This window comes from Mandrillus leucophaeus, unplaced genomic scaffold, assembly GCF_000951045.1.
Source record: "Mandrillus leucophaeus isolate KB7577 unplaced genomic scaffold, Mleu.le_1.0 Scaffold282, whole genome shotgun sequence".
Lineage (NCBI taxonomy): Eukaryota > Metazoa > Chordata > Mammalia > Primates > Cercopithecidae > Mandrillus > Mandrillus leucophaeus.
In genome coordinates, this window is record NW_012102943.1 from 2,556,529 (window position 1) to 2,583,026 (window position 26,498).

The window sequence follows — 26,498 nt, forward strand, 5'->3', positions numbered from 1 at the left end:
GGCCTCCCAAAGTGCTAGGATTACAGCCTCAAGGAGCATGCAGTTGCCTGTGGGCACAAAGGCACACAGTCAGAGCTTAGTGATCTTCCCAAAGTACAACCCTAAGCACGTCACTCCTCTGCTTCAAACCCTTTCATGCCTCCCCCACTGCCCTCAGAATAAAATCCAAGGCTCCTTGCCATGTTTGCTGCACCTCTGGGCCTCCACATGTGCTCTGTCTGCCATCTTCACCTAACCACCCACTGGGCCTCAGTTTGGATTTCACCTCTTCCAGGAAGCCTTCCTTGGCCGCCAAGTCTGAGTCAGAGGCAGGCCTCTTCCCTGGCTTGTGTGGCACCTGCCATTCCTTCATCCTGACACTTACACAGCGTTTAATTGATGGTTGCCTCATCTGCCTCCCTTAGAGACTGGGATCTGGAAGACAGGGCCTCATCTGTCTAATTTATTTCTGTATCCCCCAGCAGCTCAGGCCAGCTCCCTGAGGCATGAAGGGTGTCCATTAAATGGATACTTGAGCAAACAAGATGTCATTTTTATATACAGCAAGTGTCTAGCAAACAAATGGCACAGCAGGGTATCTGGCTACCCAGTGGTTAGAGTCACACAAATTCCAGAGACTTTCCATCTTTGAAGTCCTTTATTCCCGGCAGTTCACATCAGTTACTCGTTGAGCTAGTGCTCGTCATATTAACCAAGCATTCATTCATCTTTCTTTTGATATTGTAATCTTGTCCTCATGTCCACAACTGAATTGGGGCCTGAGGGGTTTAAGAGTTCTCACTCCATCATGGGAGGCAAGGGGTACCCTTGTGAATCAGACTTCAACTCCTGGAAGTCTTGTTCAGTTCATAGGCAAACATCTTTGCAAGTTTAGTATGTGACAGCCCAACAGTGAAATAAATAAGACACAGTGCCGTGGTTCTAGGCATTTGGAGAGGGAAAAGGCATATTACACAGATTCCCCTGGAGACAATACAGGCCATTCTCATCTTCTCAATATGCATTTTCCCACTCTTCAGTGACTTTTAATCTTATCCCCTGGTCTATGAGAAACCATAACCCACATGCTACTGAATACATTTTTATTTTCCCTTCATGACATAGACTTGGTTCCAAGTATATTTTATTTTCCTCCCTTTTGCCTACAAGACATCCAATTTTGTTCAGGTCCCTTTTAATGGCACTTAATAAATATACATTCTGAGACCTGACAGAACAGGCTGTCCCCTTTCACACTGCCTCTAAAGCGCCTGTTTGAACTAGCTAGTGCAGAGCTCAGTTGGGGCACATCCTAGCTTACAGCAATTGGCCATCTCTGGCCCCAGGTCTATCTGTCCAATACTTTGTGTCTAGGGTAGAGGTCCTTAACCCTGGCTGCACATTAGAAGCACCTGGGAAGTTTTCTGAATTCCTGAGGCCCAACCACACCCTAAACCAATTTCATCAGAATCTCTGGGTGGGAGGGAGCATGGATTCTGCCAGTTGAAACCTGCCATGGTAACTTCAGTGAGCAGCTACATTGAGAACCCCTGAGCTACAATTCTAGCACACAGTAGGCCCTTGGTAGGTAGCTGTGGAACCCACGAGTGGGTTTCCTATTTCATTATATGTTCCCCTATGCTTTTTATTTTTATCAGAAATCTGAGCAGGAAAGAGCAGGGAGAATGAGTCAAGAGCATCCTCTAAAGTGAATTCGCTGCTGAGAAAGGAACTGTAGGGGCTGCATTTCTCTTGTATCACGCAGTCTTCGTGCTTTAACAGGTCCAGAGGAGGCAAGTTATAGACTGTCTGACACAGACATGTATATATTTCTTAAAAGCCCTTCAAAAACCAGAGCTCACTGCTTAGGCACTATGGTTATAACATAGACACGTTCTTGGAAATATATCTAAACTACCTCCTGTTCAACACACATTCTATCTTGGGTTGGTTACAAACTTTGTCAGTTGTATAAGATCACACTTGGTCACCTTTTCCCATTTCTGTGAATCTTGCAGTTTATCTTTGCCCAGAGCAATAGCCTAGATATGACAACCCCAAGCAGTGACTGCACGGCACCCAACATTGCCCCAGCGGGTCAGTCCTCCTTGAACAGGAACTGTTTTTGAGAGGCTCCAATTTCCACGTTCCAGAATGGAGTGGCTCACTTACCAAGCTGAAGAGGCTGGCTACATAGAATGCAGTACAGAGAAGGCCCCCAAGCTAGATCCCGGGTTACAGGAAAGAAAACCATACTGATGAACAAGGTTTGCTGCCATGGGCATGGGCATGAGGGAGGGCTGCAAGGTGGGGGCCACCCTGAGATCACTGCTGCCATTTACATTTGTATCACACTTCACAGTTTACAGGGAGCTCTGCATGCTTAGCCTCACGTCATTCTCAGCACAACCCTTGAGTTAGGTCTTTCTGGATGGAACACTGAAGTTGTGTCCTACATCTAAGGTCCCACAGGCAATTGCATCACATCCACGGCTGCCTCCAGGACTTCCGGGGCCACCCAAAACCACCAGGGGTTCCCCCTGGCTCCCCTTCTATCCAGAAACAGGAAAGCAAGCCATTCCCCAACCTCCCCACGCACCAGGCCTTTTCACCACCTTCCCAGAATTTCGCCTATGATTTGCATACCCCTTTGTTCCCTAGTCCAGAGAACACAGCAGCAGCTGTTCACCTGCTGCCAACAGCCTCACACACCCCACCTAACACAGCATCAAAATCCCCTCTTCCCTGGAACGGCCTCTGAATTTGCCTACACACATTCCAGAACTATGACTTGGTCACACCCACTCCCAGGACCAGTCAAGGGTCTTGGGAACCTCTCTGCCACACCGATGAATCCACGGCTTCCCCACTTGAGAGGCTCCCAGTGGGTCGCTGCCCAAGATAAACTCAGCTTCCAGCATAGAGAATAAAAGCTGACTCGTTGGTTATGATGTCTCCTGATACCATGTGTAGGAAATGAACTGTCTGACCAGACAGTTCTGGACTCCTCCAGAACCTGCTTCCTGCAACCACACAGCACACAGGTAACATTCTCCTGTGTGACCCATGCCCACAGGCAGGCCCGGATGGAGGCACAGCTAAGACAGGCCATAAGCGATGGAGAGTCCTGGCCAATCAGCTGTGACCTGCTGTCCAAGTGCATTGTGACCCCAGGTCAGAATGAGTTCTTTATGCAGACATAATGAGCAGTCCTGGCTGGAGCCTCCTGTGCCCCCGCCACACCAAGCACTCTGCGAGGCCCGCCCACGTCTTCTGGCTGCCTCCTGAGTGCGCTTCCCCCACTCTGGCCTGGTCTTCCCTTCCTCCTCCACCTTTCCTTTGCTTCTTTTCCCTCCAGAGTCAGAGCCTCTAAGCCTCCCCCACCACTTGGCAATGTGGGCTCCACGGAGGGTACCCTAAGAGGGCAGACTCCAGCCCCACAAAACTGGGCTCTGGGCCCTGGCCAGGAAGCCAGAAGGCACATAACCCCTCTGTCCATTCACTTCCACCAGGCTCCACTCTGGGTTCCCCTTCTTGTCCTGGGCCTCCAGGATGGTCACGGGCTGGCCTGCCTGCAGACTCACTTCATGGCTGCTTCTGGCCACAAAAGGGTATACGGCTATGACCTGAAACACATGGGGAGTGACACAGAAATGGTTAGCGTGAGAAGGTAGACAGACTCAATCCAGAGAGGCTGTTTATCCTGTTCCCAACCAACTGGCTCTCATCCCCGTTGCTGGATGCTCATCACCTCCCAAGTACATCTTTTGTGCTAAAGGCAATGACTGCATCTGCTAGTACCACAGCCCACACTATGTGACTGGCACTGTCCTGGCACTCTATTGGGTTTGGGTTTTCACAATAATTCTATCATTCTATTTGCTGCATTTTTCAGATAAGAAAAATGAGGATCAAGGAACTTACTCAAAATTGCACAGCAGTGAATCTAGGCCTGTCTGACCTCCAAACAGAGATTTTTGATCCACTGTTGCCACATCACTGAGCAGACTCAGCACCCTATCCCTCTCCAGATCTAACGGTTTGAGCTGCCCAGGCCAGTTTGCCAGCTGAAAGTGGAGACAAGGATTTGGGTAACTTGTTTACTTTTTACAGAAAAGTATAGAACTGGGCCAAGCGTGGTGGCTCATGTCTGTAATCCCAGCACTTTGGGAGGCAGAGGGGAGCAGATGACCTGAGATCAGGAGTTTGGGACCAGCCTGGCCAACATGGTGAAACCCTGTCTCTACTACAAATACAAAAATCAGCCGGGCATGGTGGCACACACCTGTAATCCTAGCTACTCAGGAGGCTGAGGTGGGAGGATTGTTTGAGCCCTGGAAGTTGAGGCTGCAGTAAGCCCAGATCATACCACTGTACTCCAGCCTGGGCCATAGAGCTGGACCCTGTCTCAAAAAAAAAAAAAAGAAGAAGAAGAAAGAGAAAAAGGAAGAAAGAAAGAAGAAAGAAAGAAAGAAGAAAGAAAAAAGAGAGAAAGAAAGAGAGAGAAAGAGAGAAATTGAACTAGAGAAAACAACTGGCGAGGATGGCATTTATTAGGCTAATATTTAACCTCTCTGAGCCTGTTTTACCATCTGCAAAATGGAGGGAATGGTCCCATCCCCTTCAGGTAATTGAGAGAATTTCATGAAGGAATATATGTATAGGGCTTTACGCAGGCTGCTTCGGGTTTTTTTGTTTGTTTGTTTTTTGTTTTTACAATTACTGTTATTACTGATGGTCAGGCCTCAGGAACATTAAGCACCATGGAAGGGCTGGGATGATCCCGGGCAAGTCCCATAAAATCCCAGAGGTGTGCTTGTGTAGATAGACAGCTGAGCTCACCCAAATGAGCCCCTGGATGGGGATTCCCTGAGACACCACCCACACTGACTGGAGCTGGGCGGCAGGGGCAACCTCATTCCTTTCCCCAGAGGCACTGGGGCAGAAGCTGAGCTGGGCAGTCAGGCCCTCCAGTGGGGCTCTCGTGGGCCCTTTGTAGCCCCCAGTGCTTTACTTCTGGCTACTGCTGGAGGATGCTGGTCTGACAGCCTTCCTGGTGGGTGTGGCACAAGCTCTAGAGCAGAGGGTCCCCAGACACCTGTGCAGCACTCACAGCCTGCTCCAGGCTCCTCCAGCCACCCTGGCCCGAGGCATCTGAGTTCGTCCAGATCCTTTCTGTCGCTCCTGCTTCCTCTGTGGTGCACCCCCCACCACCCTCAACTGCCAATCACTGTGAGAGCAGCCACCATTGAGGGAGGTTCACAATACATGCAGCCCAGCTTTACTGTCTCATCCCATCCTTCCAACATCCCACTGAACTTCTTCCCCGCTCATGGACTCCATCCCTGCAAAGCCAAATCACTTAATGGCTTCCAAACACTTTATCTTTCAGATATAATTCTCATTCTATAATACTCACCCTTTTAAAGTATACAATTCAGAGATTTTTAGTATATTTACAGATACATGCAACTATCCCCACTATCTAATTCCAGAACATTTTCATCACTCCCAAAAAGAAATCTCATACTAGTTGGCAGTCCCCGTTCCCCACCTCCCACCCCCAGCTCCTGCCAAACACTCATTCAGCTTCTATCTCTACGGATTTGCCCATTCTGGACAACCACATAATGGAATCCTATGTGGCCTTTTGCATCTGACTTTGTTCACTTAGCAGCATGTGTTCGAGGCTTGTCCATGCTGCAGCGTGTACTGGTGCTTCATTCCTCTCTATGGCTGAATAATATTCCATTGTACGAAGAGCTCGCGTTGTGTTTATCCATTCATGTTGATGGGCCTGTGGGTTGTTTCTACTATTTGGCTGCAATGAATAATGCTACCATGAACATGCATACACATGCTGCCCATTGCTCTTCAGAGAAAGACTGAGACTGACACCCTCACCAAGGCCACAAGGCCCTGCTGGCCTGTCCCTGCCCACCTCTCCAGCAGGATGACACCTAGTCTGTCCCCTTTCTTCTCCGGCCCCATGGGCTGCATTTGGTTCCTCATGCACCTCCTACCCTCGCCTGTCACCAGGCCTTTTCTGCAGAGCTCCTTTCATCCGCACCCCAGTACACCCTCTTTATCCAATTCATTCTCTTTCTCCCTTCCTGTTTGAGAAAAAGCACCATTCTTCTCAGCAAAACCTTTCCTGGACCTCTCTACACCTAGGGCTCTGGTAGTTCTCTCTACTATTCACTTTAACTTCAGTTAGTCATGCAATTATTTTATTAATCACTGTTTTCCCTACTCTCAGATTAGAAGATTGAGGGAAGCACAGACCATGATTTAGTCTTGCTCATCATTGTATCTCTCATCTAGTACAGTGCCTGGCAAATATTGAATGAATGAATGAATGAATGAATGAATCTCACTTGCCCTGCTGATGGGGAACGAGGAGTTAGTTCTCTGTGGTTGCTGTGGTAGGGACGGGAGGCCCCTTTCCTCAGGTCCCAATCCTGGCTGGGACACTGGCATGGCCACTGATCAAGGCCTTGGTCTCACAGAATGGCAGCTCCACCAGATAGGAGGGGCACAGACTTTGAGAGAGAAGGAAAATCCAAGCCACAGTCCAGACAGCCAAGGGGAGGCAAGCCCCTAGCCCTCTCCCATACTCACCTGGTTCACGGTGGGAATAGAGGGTGCTGGAGCTGGGCTGGGCTCCGGTGTTAGACATCGGGGATCTTTGTTCAGCCCCACCTGCCTTCTGAGCTCCTCTGCACTGGGAACCACATGGTACAGCTGCAGTTTCCCAGCTGGCACATACCCACGATGTCCTAGGGAGCATGCAGAAGGTTAGCGGACTGCGGGCCACCTTCCCGTCCCTTTTAATGGGGAAGAAAATCAATGGATGTAAATGTCTCCAACACAGCTTCTCAACACCCAAGAGAACCTGAAAACGTCATCTAGGAACCCTGAACCCCCCTGCCCCACACTCACTGTTTCTGGTTTCTGCTTACACACGCCAGTGATGGGGGGCTCATTCCCTATTGGACAGCCCACTCCATTTGATCAACTATGAGAGAGATTAAAATTTTGTCCCTGGACTGGCATGAAAACTGCTCTCCTGATGAGCTGCCAGCTCCCATGCGCCTCTGGTGTCTGCCCAGAGCAAGAGCTGCTTCCTCTCCCCAGGACTGCCTTTCCCAGGAGGCAGAGACTGCCTTTCTCCTCTCCACGTGACCCCAGTTCCTTCGTGTGTAGCAACTAGTCCAGTGTTGTTCTGATCGATGTCGTGATGAATGGCTATCACTTCCTGAGGGCGTGCCAAACTACAGAGCCAGCATTTGATTACATAGTCTTCACATCAACTCTTTTGAGAGCAGCCAGTAATATCATCTCCATTTTACGTTGAACCAGGCAAGCTCAGACAGGTTCCACGACTTCCCTGAGATCACACAGTCAGCAAAGTGGTGGAGCTGGAATCCAAATCCAGTCCTCTTGGCCCCGGGGGCCTTGCTTAATACCCGTTCTGTTGTTCCCACCTTAAGTCATGGAAGTGCTGGTTCATGATTTCTGTCTGATTTGTACCGCTTTCTTAATTTTTTAATTGATTCACTTTTTAAAACTTCATCTTGTACTATACAATAATATGATTAGAATCATGGAATTACAGACTACTTATATTTTTTCTAATACACATTAAAATGCTTCAGTAACAATTATAATACACTGTCTGAAGTGTATTATAGGAAAAACTGTCTGTGGATCCCCTGACAATAATCTCATGCACCCCTCATCTTGTGGGTCACACAACCCTCTTTGGAAGATGCTCTCCTGGGCCCTCTCAACTGGATTCATGGTGCCATTTCCCTCCAGCCCAGTTCCCAGTTACAGTGGGGCACCCAGACCTCAGCAGCACTCCCCGAGGCCATGACCAGTACTGAGTGCACAGGATGACCGCTCCCCTCATTCTGCACATCAGACTTCTCGCAGTGTAGCCAGGGTCTGAGCATTCTATCTCTGTGCCCATCTCCATCTTTCAGGGTGGTCTGGAGTTCCCTCCATATAGCCCTGTTGACCCCAGTGGTCTGCAAGGCCCTCCAGGCAGGGCCTTGTCTCATAAGCTCAGCGCCCAGCACACCATAGGTGCCTCATGATAGACCCTGCAATGAATGCTTGAATTCCTCTTGTTGGCTTTTCATGCCCCATGGAGTCACTCTAAGCTGACTGTGCCCTGAGCCCTGTGTGTATCACTTGTGCCTACTCCCATCCTGGAATGCACAGCCCGACTTTGGCCCACAAGAGTGCCCGGGTCTCTGCACTGGCTTCTGTGGGGTGGTTTTCCCAGAAGGAGAAGAAGGGCTCACAAAGGCCCACGTACCCCCGGTGTCCACCAGCCAGCGGCTGCTGTTGCCTTTGGTGTCCTTGTTTTGAAGGAGGGCCACAATTTGGCCCCGAGGCAGAGTCAGGTCCAGAGTCCCAGTCCCACTGATGTTGCTTGTCACCTGGTACAGCTTCCCAGGGCCATACCTGCTCAGGAGAGCCTGCGCCTGGCGTTCAGACCCTGGAAGGAGCGGCTGGGAGAGGAGGAGCAGAGACAGACACAAGTTCTTGAATAAACCTGTCAAAGCTGGCACCAACATTTGCTCACATTTTGAGAGCCAGGAGTACTGGGCCTGATCCTAACTCTGCCACTGAAGGGCCCACCCTGATCAGGGCAACAGGGCCCTCACTAGCAGATGGCTGGCTCTTAGCAGCCAACGGCATTTTGGAAGAAAATTCTAATTTCTGGGATTCTCTAAAATTCCAATTCAAGTTCTGAAATCTCTCAGTTACTGAACTCCTAGGACTGGGCCCTAAATTCTGCCCATAGCATCAGGCTAAGTTATCCCACAGCAGAATGCCTCGGACAGGTCTTTCAATTCCATCAGAATGTGAGCTTCGTGTGGGCACCAGACCTGATTCATCTGGTTTCTTAAATAGCCAGCCAGGGCCGCACATGGCGGATTTCACATACACACGAATGAGGGCATGTAACCTTTGATTCCATGGGTTTTCAGTCCACAGGCATTTATGGAGCACCTGCCATTTACAGGGCACGGTGGAGAACTTGGTGAATGGTGTAGCAGAAACACGGGAGAGAGTTTCAGCTAGATGAAAATCGCCATCTAGCTGGAAAGAATGATTCGTTGGCACTTCCAGTTTATCCAAAAATCTCCTGGCATTTTCTGTTTTTCCATTCCATGACACTGCTTCCAGAAGAGTATCAACAAGGAGAGACTCAGGGATGCTTGTCCCCTTTTTGTAAAATTAATAAGAAACTAAATATGCTAAATACATATTTACTTTCTGTCTTGAGAGGTGTGTGTGTGTGTGTGTGTGTGTGTGTGTGTGTGTTCACCATGCTCTATGTGGTTACTTCTTGGGAGGTGTTGGGCGTGGGGAGGCAGGCAGAGATGCCCTTCAGGAACATTTGGCCACAGACTCTGCCACATCCTTGCCCCAAAGGGGATGCTGTCTCAGGATTTAGAACCAGGAGGTCCCAATGTTTCTATAACAGGTCCTTAAACAGGAGTGTAGAGACGAGGTAGTTTTCTTTGAGAACAGTGGTGTTGTGGGTCAATTCTTTTAGAACAGTGGTATGCATGTGAGTGCATGCACACCACTCACAGTGGTGTCACAAACGCTGGGCTTCTTTCTCAACGCTGACCGGCCCTCCCTACGCAGAGAACAGCGTCACCCCCAAGGGTGGGAGGGCACCCAAGGAGGGCTTGCAAAGATCCCATGAGGGCTGCTCCTGTCCGGGGAGACCACGTCACTTGCGCTGGATTCTATACCTTCAGCCAAATACATCAGGAATGTGCAGGAGGTTTGTGTGTGTGTGTGTGTGTGTGTGTGTGTGTGTGTAGAGGTGGGAGGGTGGGAAGGGGTGACTCTTCCTACCAATGTGCAACACATACTGGGATTCTGGATGTTTCCATTTGTTTCTTGTTTGTTTTTCTGTGTCTTTTAACTTTTCCACAATAAGTATGGATTGCTTTCCCAATAAGAAACATGTCATTGTAATTTGTTTTGAGTAAAAAGAGAGAAGAGGTTCCCATGACACGTTCAAGTGGCTGCTTTGCTGTTTATCCTCTGCACCCATGCTCTCTCTCCAAGTCTCGGGGCCCATGGCACACCCCTAGTCAGTGAGGCCTCTGCTGGGCAAAGCTCTTCATGTAGGGTAGGCGGAGGGACAGATGGGGCCAACGAGGAGTCAGCCTGCAGCATCGTGGCGGACATCAGGCTGTGATGGTCTCTATGCTTGCGGCCAGGTGTGGGTCAGGTGTGGGCCATTTTTATCTGTCCTCTTCTGCTGGTCTCCCATTCTTATTTCTCTGTGTCCCTGGGGCCCCATTCTCCCTCTGGGAAATCTCAGGGCTGTCTCCTGACTCTTCAGTTCACATGATGCATGCGAAGGGACAGTTTCAATTTCTCAGATCCAGGTCTTGCCACAGTCTGAGGAGACCCTTCTCCCTACAGCTGCTTCAGTTACTTTTAAAACACAGACCCCCTGGGTACACTTTTCAAAGGACTAGAACAGATAACCTCTCCTTTTATTTTAAAGGAAAATACATTTGTTAAAAAAGCATTTGGGGCCAGGCGTGGTGGTTCACACCTGTAATCCCAGTACTTTGGGAGGCCGAGGTGGGCGGATCACTTGAGGTCAGAGGGCAGGAGTTCGAGACCAGCCTGGCCAACATGGTGAAATCCTGTCTCTACTAAAAATACAAAAATTAGCCAGACGTAGTGGTGGGAGCCTGTAATCCCAGCTACTCGGGAGGCTGAGGCAGGAGAACTGCTTGAACCTGAGAGGTGGAGGTTGCAATAAGCTAAGATCACACCACTGCACTCTACCCTGGGCGACAATGTGAAACTCCATCTCAAAAAAACAAAAACAAAAACAAAAGCATTTGGTCAGCCAAAGCTTTGTAAACCATCGTGCAGCTGAAATACTGTTCTTTACAATAAAAAATACCATAGCAATAGGAAATTTAAATGACATATCCAAAATTTTTATTTATGTTGAATGCTCATGTTGAAGCTGGTGTTAGAAGGCAGGGAAGGAAAAGGATACCTTTGCTTGGCTCACTGCAACCTCCGCCTCCCAGGCTCAAGCAATTCTTTTGCCTCAGCCTCCCAAGTAGCTGGAATTACAGGTGCACACCACCACGCTCAGCTAATTTTTGTATTTTTAGTAGACACAGGGTTTTGCCATGTTGGCCAGGCTGGTCTTGAACTCTCGGCCTCAAGTGATCCACCCATCTCGGCCTCCCAAAGTGCTGGGATTACAGGAGTGAGCTACCATGCCCGGACAAGGATACCTTTTGATGACAATCTGAAGAAGTTCTAGCTTTTTGGATGTCAATGCCAGTTGCCCATCATTATGTCTAACTTCACTTAATGTTTGGGTTTTCTTTTTCTTGACTCAGAAGTTCTGTGCTGTTCTTCTACTTCTTGGATGTAAAGGGTATGTATGTATCTGGGTATGCCCCCGACCCCCAGCTCAAAGAGAAAGGAGAGAGAAGAGAACATATTTCCATGGATAACAGGAAACGTTGGGGGACAAAAAAGGAAAGGAAAGAGGGGATGGATGGAGCCTCACCCTACTGGCCAGTGAAGAACTGGACAGTCTTTGGGGTGGAGGAAGGATGCTTACCTGTGTGGTGGGAGGTGGCAGCACTTTCTCAAAGGTCTCTTGAAAGGAGCGAAGCTGGTTACTAGTCCGGCCCAGTGCGTCCTCCACCAGCTTCCTGAAGGCAGGCTCTGGGACATGGTGGTGGGGCAGCTAAGTGGGGACAGACACTGTCAACAGAGCTGGACAAGAGGTGACAAGGAGATCCCTGGCTTGGTTTGGGTTTACGTTACTTTCAACCCACGGAGTTCTGAGTGATACTCTGTCCTGAGACCTTGACCCTGTGCAGGATCACTTGCACTTTCATCAGACAACCTAGGAGTGAGTGAGACCCCACAGCTTGTCACCAAACTCACAGCTTGTCACCAGACTCACAGCTTGTCACCAAACTCGCTGCTCTCAGTGCTGACCTAGAGCCTTCCTCCCACCAGGATGCAGAGAGATTGAGGTTTCTGGCTGCAGCCTTTCCCAGGCTCCGCACAGACAGGCCAGGTGCATGGACCACAGGACATAGATAAGGCAGGCTGGCAGCTGTCACCAGTAGACTCTGACAGGCCGATCAGGAAGCACCCTTACTTTCTGCTTTTATAAACATGACCACCTCTCTACTGGCATCCCCAAACACTCCCCAGCTCGGCACATCCCAGCTTTAATGCAAGGGGTTGGAGCAGCTCAGGAGAGAAAATCTCTAGGCTACAGAAGAGGGAAAAGATCAGTTCATCCGATTTGCTCTTCTGCCCTCAAGGAAGAGAAACACCACTTTTACTGATGGTTCAGGCCTAATTCAATTCCCTGAGTGTCTGGGACAGAATTCTGTGAGGGCCAAAAAGAGGAAAAGCTTGCAGTCCCAGTCCCCCTGCTTGAGAGGAAACACATTCATGGATCCCTGCAGCAAAAGGCAGGCTCTGGAAAGTACTGGGCACAGTTCCATCCACAGGGCTGCTGGAGTACAGAGAATAGGGAGATGACTTCTCCCCCCAGAGGGAGATGGGGAGCTCTGAGAGCTTCATGGAGAGACTCATTCATCTGCTACCTGTTTGGGGAGCTCCTACTCTATGCCAGACAGTGAAAGTGCTGAGGGACAATGGAGAGCGGCATTCTAAGCTGAGGTAGGCATCTGTGCAGAGTGGCCACATTCAGCAGCTGTGTGCTGGAGGGCAGGGCTGTCGGCTGGAAAGGAGATGGGGTGGGGAAGGCACATCTTAGTAGAATTTTCATGCAAAGAATTGAATGGGGAAAAGCTGAGCTGGAAACTGTGACACACAGGAAACAGCGTGTGATATGAGGAATATTGAAATTGCTCCCTGGCCGGGTGTGGTGGCTCATGCCTGTAATCCCAGCACTTTGGGAGGCCAAGGCGGGCGAATCACGAGGTCAGGAGATTGAGACCATCCTGGCTAACGCAGTGAAAACCCATCTCTACTAAAAATACAAAAAATTTGCCAGGCGTAGTGGCGGGCGCCTGTAGTCCCAGCTACTTGGGAGGCTGAGGCAGGAGAATGGTGTGAACCCGGGAGGCAGAGCTTGCAGTGAGCTGAGATTGTGCTACTGCACTCCAGTCTGGGTGACAGAGCAAGACTCTGTCTCAAAAAAAAAAAAAAAAAAAGAAATTGCTCCCAAGGTTGGACCCAACAGCAATTCAGCTCTGATGTTGACATCTGAGAGCAAGATCTGGAAACAGTTGGGTATTCCTTCCTATATCAACTCCAGTCTTCCAAATTCTAAAATCAAAGTTTGCATTTGGAGGTTTATCCAAACCTCTGTGGAACCTATTTATGCTTTCAGCCAGTAACTCCTTTTACAGGCTCTTAAGTGTTGTGGTTGAGAGCCCAGGCCCTAGAGCTGAGCTGTCAGAGTTCAAAGCTTGCTATCAGCCTTGTGGACCTAGACAAGCTACTCAACCTCTACTTAAAGAAGCCTTGGCTTCTTTATTTTTAAAATGAGGATCATTATTCCTCCTCTGTAGGGTTGTTGTGAGGATTGAATGAGATCACGCATGGAGAGTGCTCCAAACAGGTACATCCTAAGTACTCATGAGAAGATGGCTGCTAGAAGTCATAATAATAACACTGGCTTCACATTTACTCCTTACTGTGTAGAAATGACCTTCGGCCTCTGTCATCAACTTCTAGTACACTCCAGAGATCAATCCCAAGATCTGCTATTGTACCAGCAAAGCTTCTTCTGCTTCTGAGTTGTAGGACTTGGGAATGGTCTGGAATCTCAGTCCTATCCTTGCTTTCATGGTCTGACTTCACTAATAGAGGGAGACTGGGCATGAGAGAGATCTAGAAGGTTCCCACCACCTCCTCCTACGTGCCTGATGACCTGTTTTCAGGCCCATCCTCCCTCCATCCTAGCCCCTACACACAGCTGGCTGATGGGGCTGCAGGGCCTTGCCTGGCTACTCCCCACAGGTGTCCCAGTCCCAGAGGCCTCACCTGGGCCATGCTGCCCTCTGCCCTCTGCAGCACTTGCTTTGCAAGGTCCCTCTGGAGGGTCACGAATGTGCGCAGGATCTGGCCCAGCCACTGCACGACCAGCTGGTTAAACTGCGGGAGCTCAGCCACTAGGAGGGAGTTGAGTGCCTGGTACGTGTGCCGGGCGGCCTCCTCCTGGTAGGTCACGCTGCCCACCTCCAGCAGTTTCTCTTCCAGCCGCTCAAAGTCCAGTAGCTTGTCCAGACGCTTCTTGATCAGGTTCTGAGGGCCAAGCAGGGCTTTGGCCAGGCTGCACAGTGGCTGCCACACCAGGCCTTCTAGCCGTTGCTTCTGTGGGGAGAGGTGAGCGTGGGAGTCAGGAAAGGAAGTGGCAAAGGGCAGGGGCTGTGAGAAGGGACTTTGGAAGCATGCAGGCCCGGGCTCCAGTCTAATCTCCACTGATTAGCTGGGGCCTTTAGCATGTTATCTAACTTCTCTGGGCCTCAATCTGCCCATCTGAAAAATGGGGACGATGCATGTAATGAGCTTAACAGAGTGCCTAGCACAGAGTAGGCATTCAATCTTATATAGCACTTTGAATCACTATTATGCAAAGATCTTGAAATTTTTTTTTTTTTTTTTTTTTTGAGACAGGGTCTCACTTTGTCTCCCAGGCTGCAGTGCAGTGACGCAATCACAGCTCACTGCAGCCTACCTGTCAGGCTCAAGCGATCCTCCCACCTTAGCACATGCCACCACACTCAGCTAATTTTATTATTATTATTATTTGCAGAGACAGGGTCTATGTTGCCCATGCTGGTCTCAAACAACTGGGCTCAAGCAATCCTCCTGCCTTGGCCTCCCAAAGTGCTGGGATTACAGGCATAAGCCACCTTGCCCAGCCTTAAGAAAGATTTTGTATAGAGTGGTGGGCTTTGGGGCTCAGATCCCAGCTTACCACTGACCATCTGTATAAATGACCCAGGAGGTCACCCCCTCTGAGCCTCAAGGTCTCATTTGCAGAATGGGGCTATTCATAGTAGCCACCCCGAAAACCATATGGTGAGGATTAAACGATGTAAGGAATATAAAAGGCTTAGCATAGAGCCTGGCAGATAGTGAGGCTCAGTAAATGCTAGTGGGGGCTATTTTTATCAGTAAAGGGCACTAATAATAATCGCTATGCTGCTGACCACTCAGGAAGATTATAGATGTGGCAATTGTGTGAAGTGCCTGATTTCTTTTTCTTTTTTTTTTTTTTTTTCCTTTTTTTGAGATGGAGTCTCATTCTGTCTCCAGGCTGGAGTACAGTGGCATGATCTTGGCTCACTGCAACCTCCGCCTCCCGAGTTCAAGCAATTCTCCTGCCTCAGCCTCCTGAGTAGCTGGGACTACAGGCACACGCTGCCACGCCCGGCTAATTTTTTGTATTTTTAGTAGAGACGGGGTTTCACCTTGTTGCCCAGGCTGGTCTTGAACTCCTGACCTCAGGTGATCCACCTGCCTCGGCCTCCCAAAGTGCTGGGATTACAGGCGTGAGCCAGCGCGCCTGGCCAAAGTGCCTGATTTCTAAATAGTATTCTTGTAAGCTCTACCACCTGCCTAACAAAGAAAGGAGAAAGGAAACTCACAAACGTCAGGAAGGCCTCGAGCTGAAGGTCTCTTGCCAAATTGCAATACTGCACTGCAGGCCCCTCGGGGATGTCCAGACTGTATTCGTGCGGCCTGAAGCAGAGGAAAGTCTGGACCCAGTACCAAGGAGAAACATTGAATCATGGCCGGTCGTGGCCATCTTAGGCTGGAATCCCCTTCCACCACACCTCCTTGAAGAGGTTTTCCAGGCCCTCTACACACCCCCATTGAGAGGGACAGACAGAGCTGATCCTGTCCTCACACAGCTTAAGTGATCAGACAGTTCTGCCTTAGACTGAGCCAATATCTTCCTCCTCATTCCAGTGCTTCTTGAACTTCACATATTTACAAGCCACCTTTGTGGGGTCTTTTCTTTTCTTTTCTTTGAGACAGAGTCTTACTCTGTCACCCAGGATGGTATGCAATGGCATGATCTTGGCTCACTGCAATCTCCACCTCCCAGGTTCAAGCGATTCTCCCGCCTCAGTCTCCTGAGTAGCTGGGACTACAGGCGCGTGACACCATGCCCGGCTAAATTTTTCCATATTTTTAGTAGAGATGAGGTTTCACCATGTTGGCCAGGCTGGTCTCGAACTCCTGACCTCAAGTGATCTGCCCACCTCAGCCTCCCAAAGTACTGGGATTACAGGCGTAAGCCACTGCACCCGGCAGTGGTTTTTTTTTTTTTCTTTCCCATGTCCATATTCCACATGTTCTATTAATACTTTTCTCTAAATCAGCTAACTTTTCCTATTTACATCAATGCAGTAAAAATAAACATGCCTTCATAGCATTTAAATCTTCATTTAATTAGTTGCTCACATTGATGCATCAGGAGATGTCATCAAAAATCTGAAAAATACCTGAATGTCCAGGTATGTTTCTCTTAAAGTCAGAAGAGCAGAGCTGGGCCCATATTCTCACCCAGCAACAATCCCCCAGAGCTGAGAAATAGCTGCTCCTTTAGATTTGATTCATGTATTCATTCATTCAGCCCTTCAAATTCCAAATATTATTTTATATTTAAGTCCACTGAAAAGCCTCATAAACAGCCTGTTAGACACTAGGTTCCTATTGCATTGGATTGCCTATTACCTGCACACTTCACTCAGTAGCATTACCTGCCTGGCCCCTTTAGGCACCTGCGTTTGTCTCCCCTGCTCTAGGTGCTGGTCTGGCAGGGTTGCTCTGGAGGGCTCTGGTTCCAGTGAATTTTGGCCCTATGTGGCAGGAACTCCAATGGGCTCAGAGCTGCCCCCAGTATAATGACCTGGGGCTGAGGAGTGCTGGCCAGCATTCTTCTGGAGGCAGCCAGAGACAGGATGACCTCCTCTGGTTGGTTTCTGAGGCTGGTGCCTTTCCCAGCTTGTAGGCTGCGCCCCGCAAGCCTCCTGCCAGGGGAACCCAGCCCAGACTCGCCCCTTATGAACCCTGCAAGGTCCTCACCTGCAGATTGTCCAGGTAAGCAGCCACGTTGTTCTTCAGCTCAGTCACACACAGAGACACCCACTGGAACCTCTCTTCTAAATCATCAAATTCCTTGTCTTCTGTCTGAAAGCAATGTGTGTGAGGGTTGAGAATATCCACATGGGGGCAGTGTACACCGGCTCCAGTGTCCCAAGTCCTCCCTGGGACAACCTTTCCACAGACTCGCCCACCAGAGCCGGTTCTGGCAACCCCGAAGCTGAGTGGGCAGTGTAGCTCAGTGGCTTTGCATTCAGAGCATGGAATCGGATACACAAACATGAACCCCAGTTCATTGGCTTCCTAGCCGTGTGACCCTGGACAGGTGTTTTACCCTCTCTGAGCTTCTGTTTTCTCATGGGGATAGTGGGAACACCTATTTCATCGTGTGAGCATGCTTGGTTCAGAGCAGGCACTCCACCAACCTGCTGAGCCGCTAGAAGCAGCTATTTAGGGCTGGTTCTTTGCCCAAACCCAGAGACTGGCTCTCCTATCTGTGTAAACAGGCCCCAAAGAGAGTGGCCCAAGACACTGGAGAAACCCCTCCACTGGCTCTTCAGAATCAAATGGGGTGCCACCTCTGCCTCTTCCCAGCACCTCACTCTCTCAACCTCCGTTGCCTCAGTTCTGAAAGGAGCCTATGCCCCCTGTCTACCCACTGTGCAGGGCCTGGCCTTGGGGCTGGCTGGGCGTGACTCTTCCGCCCAGGCCCACACTCACCCTGGGGATCAGCCCCGCCTCCTGCTTCAGCAGCTGGCTCAGCCGGGTGGTCTTCTTGGAGAGGGTGTGCGTGTTGATGCGGGCCAGCCGCTCCCGGAGGGTCAGCTGCTCTACCTTGGTGTACTTGGAGGCTGCAATGACACAGAAGAGGGGAAGCACGGTGATCAAGCTGACTCAGGAAAGGAAGTGTCATGGACATGCCTGGCTGGGCACCTGCTTGGGCCCTCTGCTCCATCAGGGTCACATTCATCAGGTTGATGAGTCACGCAGGAAAAGCACAGGGTCCTGTATCCGAGGTGTGAGCCCTAGCTGTAGAGCTTCCTGCCTGCTTGACTTTGGAAAGTCACCACTCCTTGGGGCCTCAGTTTCCTCATCTGTAAAATGGGACCAGCCACCTTGCAGGATTGCTGGGAGAGTCACCTAAGACAGAGGGTCTGAATGAACTTTCTAAAGAAGAACCCAGGGAGAAGAGATTTGCCTGGGGTCCCTCAGCCACTTTGAGCCAGGCCAGCTGGGAGCCACGCTTCCTGGTCCTGACTCAGTGCTTCCTACTCACCTGTCGTGGGTTGGAGAAGCAGATGGGGAGGAAATCCAAAGCTGCTAAATATAGTACAGCATGGAGGTGAAGACTCCAGGCCTGAGTGTGAAACCTGGTCTGTCCCTTACCAGTTCTGTGATAGGAAGCAAGTGATGTATGCTCTCAAAGACCAAATGTGATGTTGAAGGAAAAAGCACGGCACAGCCAGCCCTTAGTAAACATTAGCTGAATTGCCATTTGTATATTGTCTCAGTCATGTAATTGAGTTTTCTCTTCACTTGGGACACTGCTTCATTTTCCAAACCTTTCTGTTTTAATAACCTGAGGGGCAGGGGTTCCCCTCTCCCCAGATAGATGCACAGCTCTTTACCTCCCCAGCGTTGGTTTCTCCTCCACAGTGTGGCAGTCATGTGGTTTGGATGAGATTGATCTCACTTTAGCTCAAGGGGTGGGTTGCTGACTGACACGAGCCAATTTATATAATTCCAACCCCCTGGCAACAGTGATCGATTCAAAGAAGGGCACATATCCTAGGCCTAAGTCAATCAGTTCACAACGCCCTAACTATGATGATTAGTTCAGGGTAAGCACATGACCCAGGTGGGTCCTATCAAAGGGAAGCTTTGATTTAATTTTTGTGGCTAAGGGGGAAACATTCCTGCCTCACCCTGGTAAGTATGGTGTGCAGCTGTGAGTCTTGGAACAGCCACAACTTACTATTATGAGGCAAGCCAGCCTGAAGATGAAGCTGATACAGAGTAAAGAGCAGAGACAAGGGAGTTACAGGGAAATGGAGCCAGCACCCTGATCGAACCCTACCTAAAGCTTGCATGACCTCTGGATTTATAGTTACATAAGCCACTACACTCTCTTTACTGGTGAAGCCGATTTTAGATAAATTTTCTGTAACTGGAAGCATTCCCACTAATGTGCCCTCTTAAATGCCCAAGTCCTTACCCACTTCCTTGCGCATCTTGTACTCATTGATATTGGTGTTCACGTCCTGGAGGGCAGAGACAGCCCTCTGAAGGACAGGGTAGGCACTGGCATCAGGGACTGTGTTCTCCAGGATTTTCTGCAGCAGCAATGGGTACCTGGTGATCCTCTGCAGAGGAATTACCAGCAAGAAACTGAGGCCTGAAGATCCAGCTTGCGGCCTGAAGGAGAAGGCTGGTATTAGGCAGGTAAAGCCCACCCTTTGGAGGACCAGGGGGCCTGGGCTCTAGTCCTCACTCTACCATTTAGCTCACTGTGTGATCTCAGGCAAGTCACCCTCCCTCTGCGGTCCTCCAGTTCCTCACCTGTAACTTGTGAATTCTAGATGTTAGGCAGGCAGTGACAGTTCTGGGCCTTGGTTTCCCATCTGTCCCAAATCCAGCGTTCAAGCTCTCTGCCCTCAGCTTGCTCAGCCTCTCCGCAGCAGACACGACTGACACCCTTGCTGCTGAAACACTTTCTTCTTCTGGCCCCAGAGACACCCACTGTCCTGCTTCTCCTCATACTCTGCAGGCAGCTCTCTCAGCCTCCTTTGCTGGTCTCTCTCCAATGCCGGAGTGTCCTGGGTGTCTTCTCCTCCCTCTCTCTCCACTTTTTCTTAGTGACCTCATTTGGTCCTATGGCTTTAAACACATCCCAAGCCCAGATCTCCACCTCCAACTTCTGTTCCAGAGCTCCAGACTGATACATACAACTGGATCCTTGACATCTCTGCTCAGATACGTCCCGAGCGCAACTCAACTGTGTTGGGTATCCACATGATATCTTATTTAATAGAATCGTCTGCTGCCTTAAAGAAATGTGCTTGTCTTTGTTTGTTTTTGTTTTGTTTTTTGAGATGGAGTCTCACTCTGTCACCAGGCTGGAGTGCAGTGGTGCGATCTCAGTTCACTGCGATCTCAGTTCACTGCAACCTCCGCCTCCCGGGTTCAAGTGGTTCTCCTGCCTCAGCCTCCCGAGTAGCTGGGATTACAGGTGCCCACTACCACACCAAGCTAATTTTTTTGTATTTTTAGTAGAGACAGGGTTTCACCATGTTGGCCAGGATGGTCTCGATCTCTTGACCTCATGATTTGCCCGCCTTGGCCTCCCAAAGTGGTGGGATTACAGGCGTGAGCCACCGTACCCGGCCAAAAAAAGTTCTTAAAAATCACAGGAACTTAATTTTTAGAGATGTATTTAAAGTATTTAGGGGTAAAAAGTCATAATATCTAAAATTTCCTTAAAATTAGCATAAAAGTAGATAAAGCAAACAGCAAAATGTTAACACTTGTTAATTTTAGGTGGTGGGTATGTATCTATTACATTATACTATTTTCTATAGTTTGAAACTTTTTATGAAAAAAAGTTAAAAAAAAAAATGATTGCTTGAGGCCAGGAGTTCAAGACCAGCCTGGGCAACATAGCATGAACCTCTGTCTCAAAAAAAAAGAAAAAGAAATTCACCAGGCATAGTGGCTACTCAGGAGGCTGACACAGGAGGATTGCTTAAGCCCAGGAGTACGAGGATACACTGACCTGTGATCATGCCACTGTACTCCAGCCTGGGCAACAAAGCAAGACCTCATCTTAAAAAAAAAAGTGAAAACAAAACAAAACTCTGGAACTAATGGTGCCAAGGTCCCTTCCAGATACACCATTGATGCATGGATGACTAGTTATAGTCTCCTTCTTAAGGGTGTCTGGAATTTCATCAAGAGTCCCCAAGTGAATGGCATCTGGGAAGGGGTTTCACAGTCTTTTTTTAAAAGATTATGACCAGTAGCCCCTAGGCCCAGCACGTAGAAAGCCACGAAGGTTTCAAATCTCAGCCATCTAAGTGTGCCTTCTCCTTGAAGACTCAACCAGTACTGCTCAGGACCTTTCTCTGGGCCCTCCCTGATGATACTTGTGCCTCTGGCTCTCCTTCCTTAGGAAAATCTCCAGACCAAATGTCCAGGAAAGATCAGTCATGAAGCTAAGAACAGGCAGAGCAGGTGGGAGCCCCTCAGAAGCTGCAGGGGGCGGGATCACCCATCAGGAGACGCCTACGCTGGCCATCTGCTCTCACCAAGGGTGTCCAGGGGCTTGGCTGACTGTGGGCAGGGGAGGTGGAAACCACTGCCAGGTATTTGCAAAACTCCATCCTCTGGGCTTCCTTTCCATGGGAAAGAGCCAACTGTCTCCCAGGGACAACTGTCAACTCACAAATTAGAGTGCAAGCGGTCCTGAAAGAGATGATCGCATATTTTCCTCACAACCATGAAGGGATTACCAAAGAATGAGAGCATCCGCTCACATTTGCAGACTTTCTAAGGTAATTTGGACAACACTTTTTAATGCAGCTTTTCAGATAGGCAACAGAAATGGAAAGATGATACACAGAGCTGGGTGAGGGTGGAAAAACAGGCCTTCGTGCATTCTCTCGGTGGGAGTATCAACTGGCAAGACCTTGGAGAGGCAGAGGAGTTCGGCAATTTGTAAAGGGTACAAACTCTTTCTTCCATCAATCCCATCCTAGAAATATACCCACAGAAATCCAAACTCAAGTGAGCAAGGATAAAGGTACAAGTTGTTCAGCGACTCTATTTGAGTTAGTAAATAATTGGAAACAACCCAAATATCCTTCGATAGAGGAATGGCCAAATAAGCCATAGTCTAAGAGCAGTCCAGGAAAGAAACTCTGCAGCCATTAAAAAAACACTGTGCTGGGCACAGTGGCTCATGCTTATAATCCTAGCACTTTGGGAAGCTAAGGTGGGCAGATTGCTTGAGTCCAGGAGTTTGAGACCAGCCTGGGCAACATAGTGAAACCCCGTCTCTACAAAAATGAGTCAGGTGTGGTGGCACACACCTGTAGTCCAAACTATTCAGGAGGCTGAGGTAGGAGGATCACTTGAGCCTGGGAGGTCAAGGCTGCAGTGAGCTGAGATCACGCCACTGTACTCCAGCCTGGGTGACAGAGTGAGACCGTCTCAAAAATAAAAAAGAAAAAAAAGAAAGAAAGAAATGAACACTGTAGAAATATCCATGCTATCCTGAAAAGATATTCATTACTATGGTTAAGCATAAATGTAAGTTCTAGACAGCATGTATAGAGGAAGCCTCAAAAAAATTCTATCTGTCAGACGGGAGCTGTGGCTCACGCCTGTAATCCCAGCACTTTGGGAGGTCAAGAATGGCAGATCATGAAGTCAAGAAATCGAGACAATCCTGGCTGACATGGTGAAACCCTGTCTCCGCTAAAAATACAAAAATTAGCCGAGCGTGGTGGCGCACTCCTATAGTCCCAGCTACTTGGGAGGCTGAGGCAGGAGAACCGCTTGAACCTGGGAGACAGAGGTTGCAGTGAGCTTAGATTGCACCACTGCACTCCAGCCTGGGAGACAGAGCAAAACTCTGTCTCAAAAAAAAAAAAAAAAAAAGTTACATCTATCTATCTAACCATCTATCTGTCTGTTCATCTATCTCTCTCTCTATCTATAAATATACAGTAGAAAATTTGGATGGAAAACATTACTAGGGGAATGGACTTTTACGTTTTTACTTTATATACTTGTGTGTTGTTGGAACTTTCCTTTTGTTCAATAAGCATACGTTGCTTTTATATTTAAAACAAACACACCTAGCTGATAAAGGAAAGCAAAGAAGATTATTTGCCTTCTGCAAACTCTGCTGCCTCCGCCATCATTCCGGAACTGCAGTGCTCTGTGCTGGACAGCCCGCAGTGCTCCGTGCTGGACAGCCCGCAGTGCTCCGTGCTGGACAGCCCGCAGTGCTCCGTGCTGGACAGCCCGCAGTGCTCTATGCTGGACAGCCCGCAGTGCTCTGTGCTGGACAGGCCCATCTCTGCAAAGCTGCCTTTTCCACCCTGAGGGCTCTACCACTAGGACAGTCCTACCTGGGGCAGAGCTTCCTGCCCACCGCCAAGGCGAGTTTTTTATTCCCTTGGCTCTTAGATGGGAAGAGTTGCCTTAAAAGACAGAATGAATATCCCACCCAAATAAAGGGTGGGGTCAGCATGCATTTTGGAATCCCAAGGAATCTAATAACCTGGTGCCATCTATCCTAGCAGACTAAGAAAGAACTAGTTATGGCTGGCGTGGTGATTCTTATTGGCCAGGCTCTGGAAAGTAATGCCTGGCATTTAACAGGCAGGGACCAGGTACACTGGATGTCTTGCAAGGACAGTCCTGAACTACAGAGAATTGTTCCATGTCTCACATGTCCCCCTGAACATTCAGAGACTGAACAACGGCCCTGAAATGTGCTACACTTCTAAAACCCTAAATATGTTTATCACTCTTGGATTCTATCCACTCATATATCATAATACTGGGAATTACTAGGACACTACCTTTTATAAATCCCCATTTCAACGATGTTATTTCGTTCTTTCTCTTATCATAAACAAGGAAATCAGGTTTATTGTCACTGTCATTCTGTGCTCTTTCTTTTTTTGTACTTTTTGTACAGAACAGCTTCAGATACCTCTTTCTTTAAATCCGGACTTATTTATTATAAGTAGCTGCAAGCATCTGATGGCTTCCTTATATCTTTTAGTAGTGGTGTCCAAGCATATGCACACTGAACTATATAGCATTATATTGGAATGATTTTCCTTTTATTTCTCCTTTATAGTGAAGTCATCATATTGATTTTTTTCAGTTACACATATAGGTAGGAGAGATATATTTATTTATACATATATTTCAGGATATGTCTCAGGATAGTAAATTTATGTAATATTTGTTATAACAAGGGAGCATGGCACTGATAAAATTGAGAACTACAGTGTGGTCTCAGAGAAAATAGAATCCCTGCCTAGACGAGATAACTATAATACGTGGGATTCATTGAGTGTCACTCATGTGCAATGAATCAATGCCCCATGCAGGGCTGTTATTCCTCCCACCCTACACATAAGGAAACTAGGTCTTGAGACATAAAATGGCTCTCTCATGTCCAGCGGCCAAGCCACATCCACCACCATGTAGCCCGGCTCCAGAGCCCATGAACAAAACCCAGCTGGCCTGGCTAGAAAAGACCAAAGAGCCGAGGATGTAGTAAACAGCAGCTTCTGAGCAACCAGGGCTCCCGCACACCATGTTTATTAAATGTCTGAGCTAGATGCCAGCACTGAACTCTTGAGAGATGTTACATCTAAGTTTCTGGCGTCTCTCAAAAAATCGGAGGCTCTGGCCACAACAGACCCTCATTTCTACATGGCAGCTGTGGCAGATGATTTGCAAAAAAATCACTGCAATTATTCCTCTCCTAATCTCTACAAGCCTTTGTCACTTTGAAGCTCCTACTACCAAGAAATGGAGTTTATTTCCCCACCCCTTAAGTATGGGCTGGCCTTAGGACTTCATTTGAATGACGATGTGCCAGTTCCCAGCTCAGACCTCTAGATGCCAAGCCCTCCCCCACTGCCCTTAGAACCTTAGACCACGATGTGTATAAGCTAGCCTGCGGGAAGAGGAGAGACCATGGAACCACAGGTGAGGCAGCTCTTGTGTCCCAGATACATGAAAAAACCCAGCCAGGATCAGCAAAGCTGACCTGCAGGTGACTGCAGATATTTGAGGGTGCTAATGATTCCAGGAGAATCATTTACTGAGTATAAATTGCTAACATGCAGAAGTGTGAGCTAAATAAATGTTTGTTTTAAGCCACTACATTTTGGGGGTTGTTATCTAGCAAAAGCCACTTGATAGAGCAACAATCAGCTAAGCTGTGCTACAGCTGCATGCTACACGGGGTCTGTTGTCTCTAGTTTGCGCAGCCTCCACTTCTCCCTTTTGTCTCATCTCTGGCACCTTGCTTCCCTTTATATCTGTAAACTACAGAAATATATTTAGTGACCCTTGCAGAAGCCTGTTTGTAAGACCCATGAAGGATGCATAAAAGGGGAAAATAAGTACAGTTTTTTCGGAAGCAGAGAGGGACTAGCACATGGGTTCATTGAAAAGGAGACTTTAGGCATGAGCCACCGTGCCCAGCCAGATATTTTTTACTGTAAAAATTTTGATGTTTTAAAGTTTTTTAATCATGTAATCATGTTACCCATTTGAAAATTTAAATTTGAAGACATACTCTCTACATTTTTCTACCTGGGGCTTCTACCCATTGGTGTTAATTCTAGGCTATGAGTCCACCAGGGACTGGTGATTCTGTCCCTTTTCCATGTGGTGGGACGTCAGCCACCGGTAGAGAGGGATCCTCAGGTGACACACACCTGCTTCTCATCACTATGGGAACACATGGGACCCTCATCTCACTGCCCTTTCCTGTGCTAGTCATGAGCACTGTTCCCAAATGTTTCCACTTCTCCAACTCTGGACATGTGGTAGGATGGCACGCCCTGCCTCCTGGTTGTTGAATGAAGCTATGATGAGTCCTGGCCAATGAATTACAAGAAGTGATTAATATTATTTCTGGGCCAGAGCATTCAATTGCCAGCGTTAGACTCTCCAGAGCTCTTTTTTCTTAAGCCACAGTTACTGGCAACATTCCAGACAGTGGCTGCTGTGTGGGTCCTGGAGTGAGGATGACAAAGAGCAGAACCCCAAGTCAGCCTTCAATGGAGCAAAAGGAAGACATAAACCTTTGTTGTTTGAAACCACTGAGATGTGGGAGCTGTTTGTCTCTGCAGCACAGCCTGCCCTATCCTGACTAACACAGGCGCTGACAGAGCAACACTCCTGAAGCAGCATGAATGGCGTGAAAAAGGGGTGAGACCGTAGCTGCCCCTGACCTGGGTCAGTGGGGCAGGAATGAGCGCTCACTGGCTGTTCTACTCACACCACCGCCTCAATGATGCCCTGGATGTGCCGCTGCAGCTCCGGCTCCTTCCTGTACGTGTCCACCAGTAGCAAGGCCTGGTCGTAGCTGGCACAGTAGACCTTATAGACTTGCTTCAACTCCTCTTGGAATTCCAGAAATAAGTTACCTGAGGGTGAAGATGCAACAAAGAATCGTCAAGGGCATGTCTGTGTGTCCCCTAGCTCGGAACATGGAGGCAGTGAGTAAACCCCTCCAGCTCTCCAGTGAGATTGCTGGGTTTACCAGCATGTTACCATGGGTAAATGACCTCATCTTCCTGACTTTCTGGTTTTTTTCATCTTTTTTTTTTTTTTTTTTTTTT

At 48.6% G+C, this 26,498-nt stretch overlaps 1 protein-coding gene across 1 annotated transcript in view; it reads right to left on the reverse strand.

Moving 5' to 3' along the window:
• Positions 1-618: 618 nt before the first annotated feature.
• ARHGEF37 (Rho guanine nucleotide exchange factor (GEF) 37) overlaps positions 619-26,498 on the reverse strand; it is a 54,838-nt gene continuing 28,958 nt past the window's right edge. Inside the window, exons 4-13 of the mRNA XM_011985379.1 lie at positions 26,156-26,303; positions 19,331-19,530; positions 17,836-17,966; positions 17,098-17,202; positions 15,651-15,761; positions 14,041-14,370; positions 11,624-11,752; positions 8,306-8,501; positions 6,601-6,758; positions 619-3,605 (exon numbers count right to left, since the gene is read on the reverse strand). Coding sequence (XP_011840769.1) covers positions 3,396-3,605; positions 6,601-6,758; positions 8,306-8,501; positions 11,624-11,752; positions 14,041-14,370; positions 15,651-15,761; positions 17,098-17,202; positions 17,836-17,966; positions 19,331-19,530; positions 26,156-26,303 — 1,718 coding nt within the window. The 3' untranslated portion in view covers positions 619-3,395. The remainder of the gene's footprint in view (positions 3,606-6,600; positions 6,759-8,305; positions 8,502-11,623; positions 11,753-14,040; positions 14,371-15,650; positions 15,762-17,097; positions 17,203-17,835; positions 17,967-19,330; positions 19,531-26,155; positions 26,304-26,498) is intronic.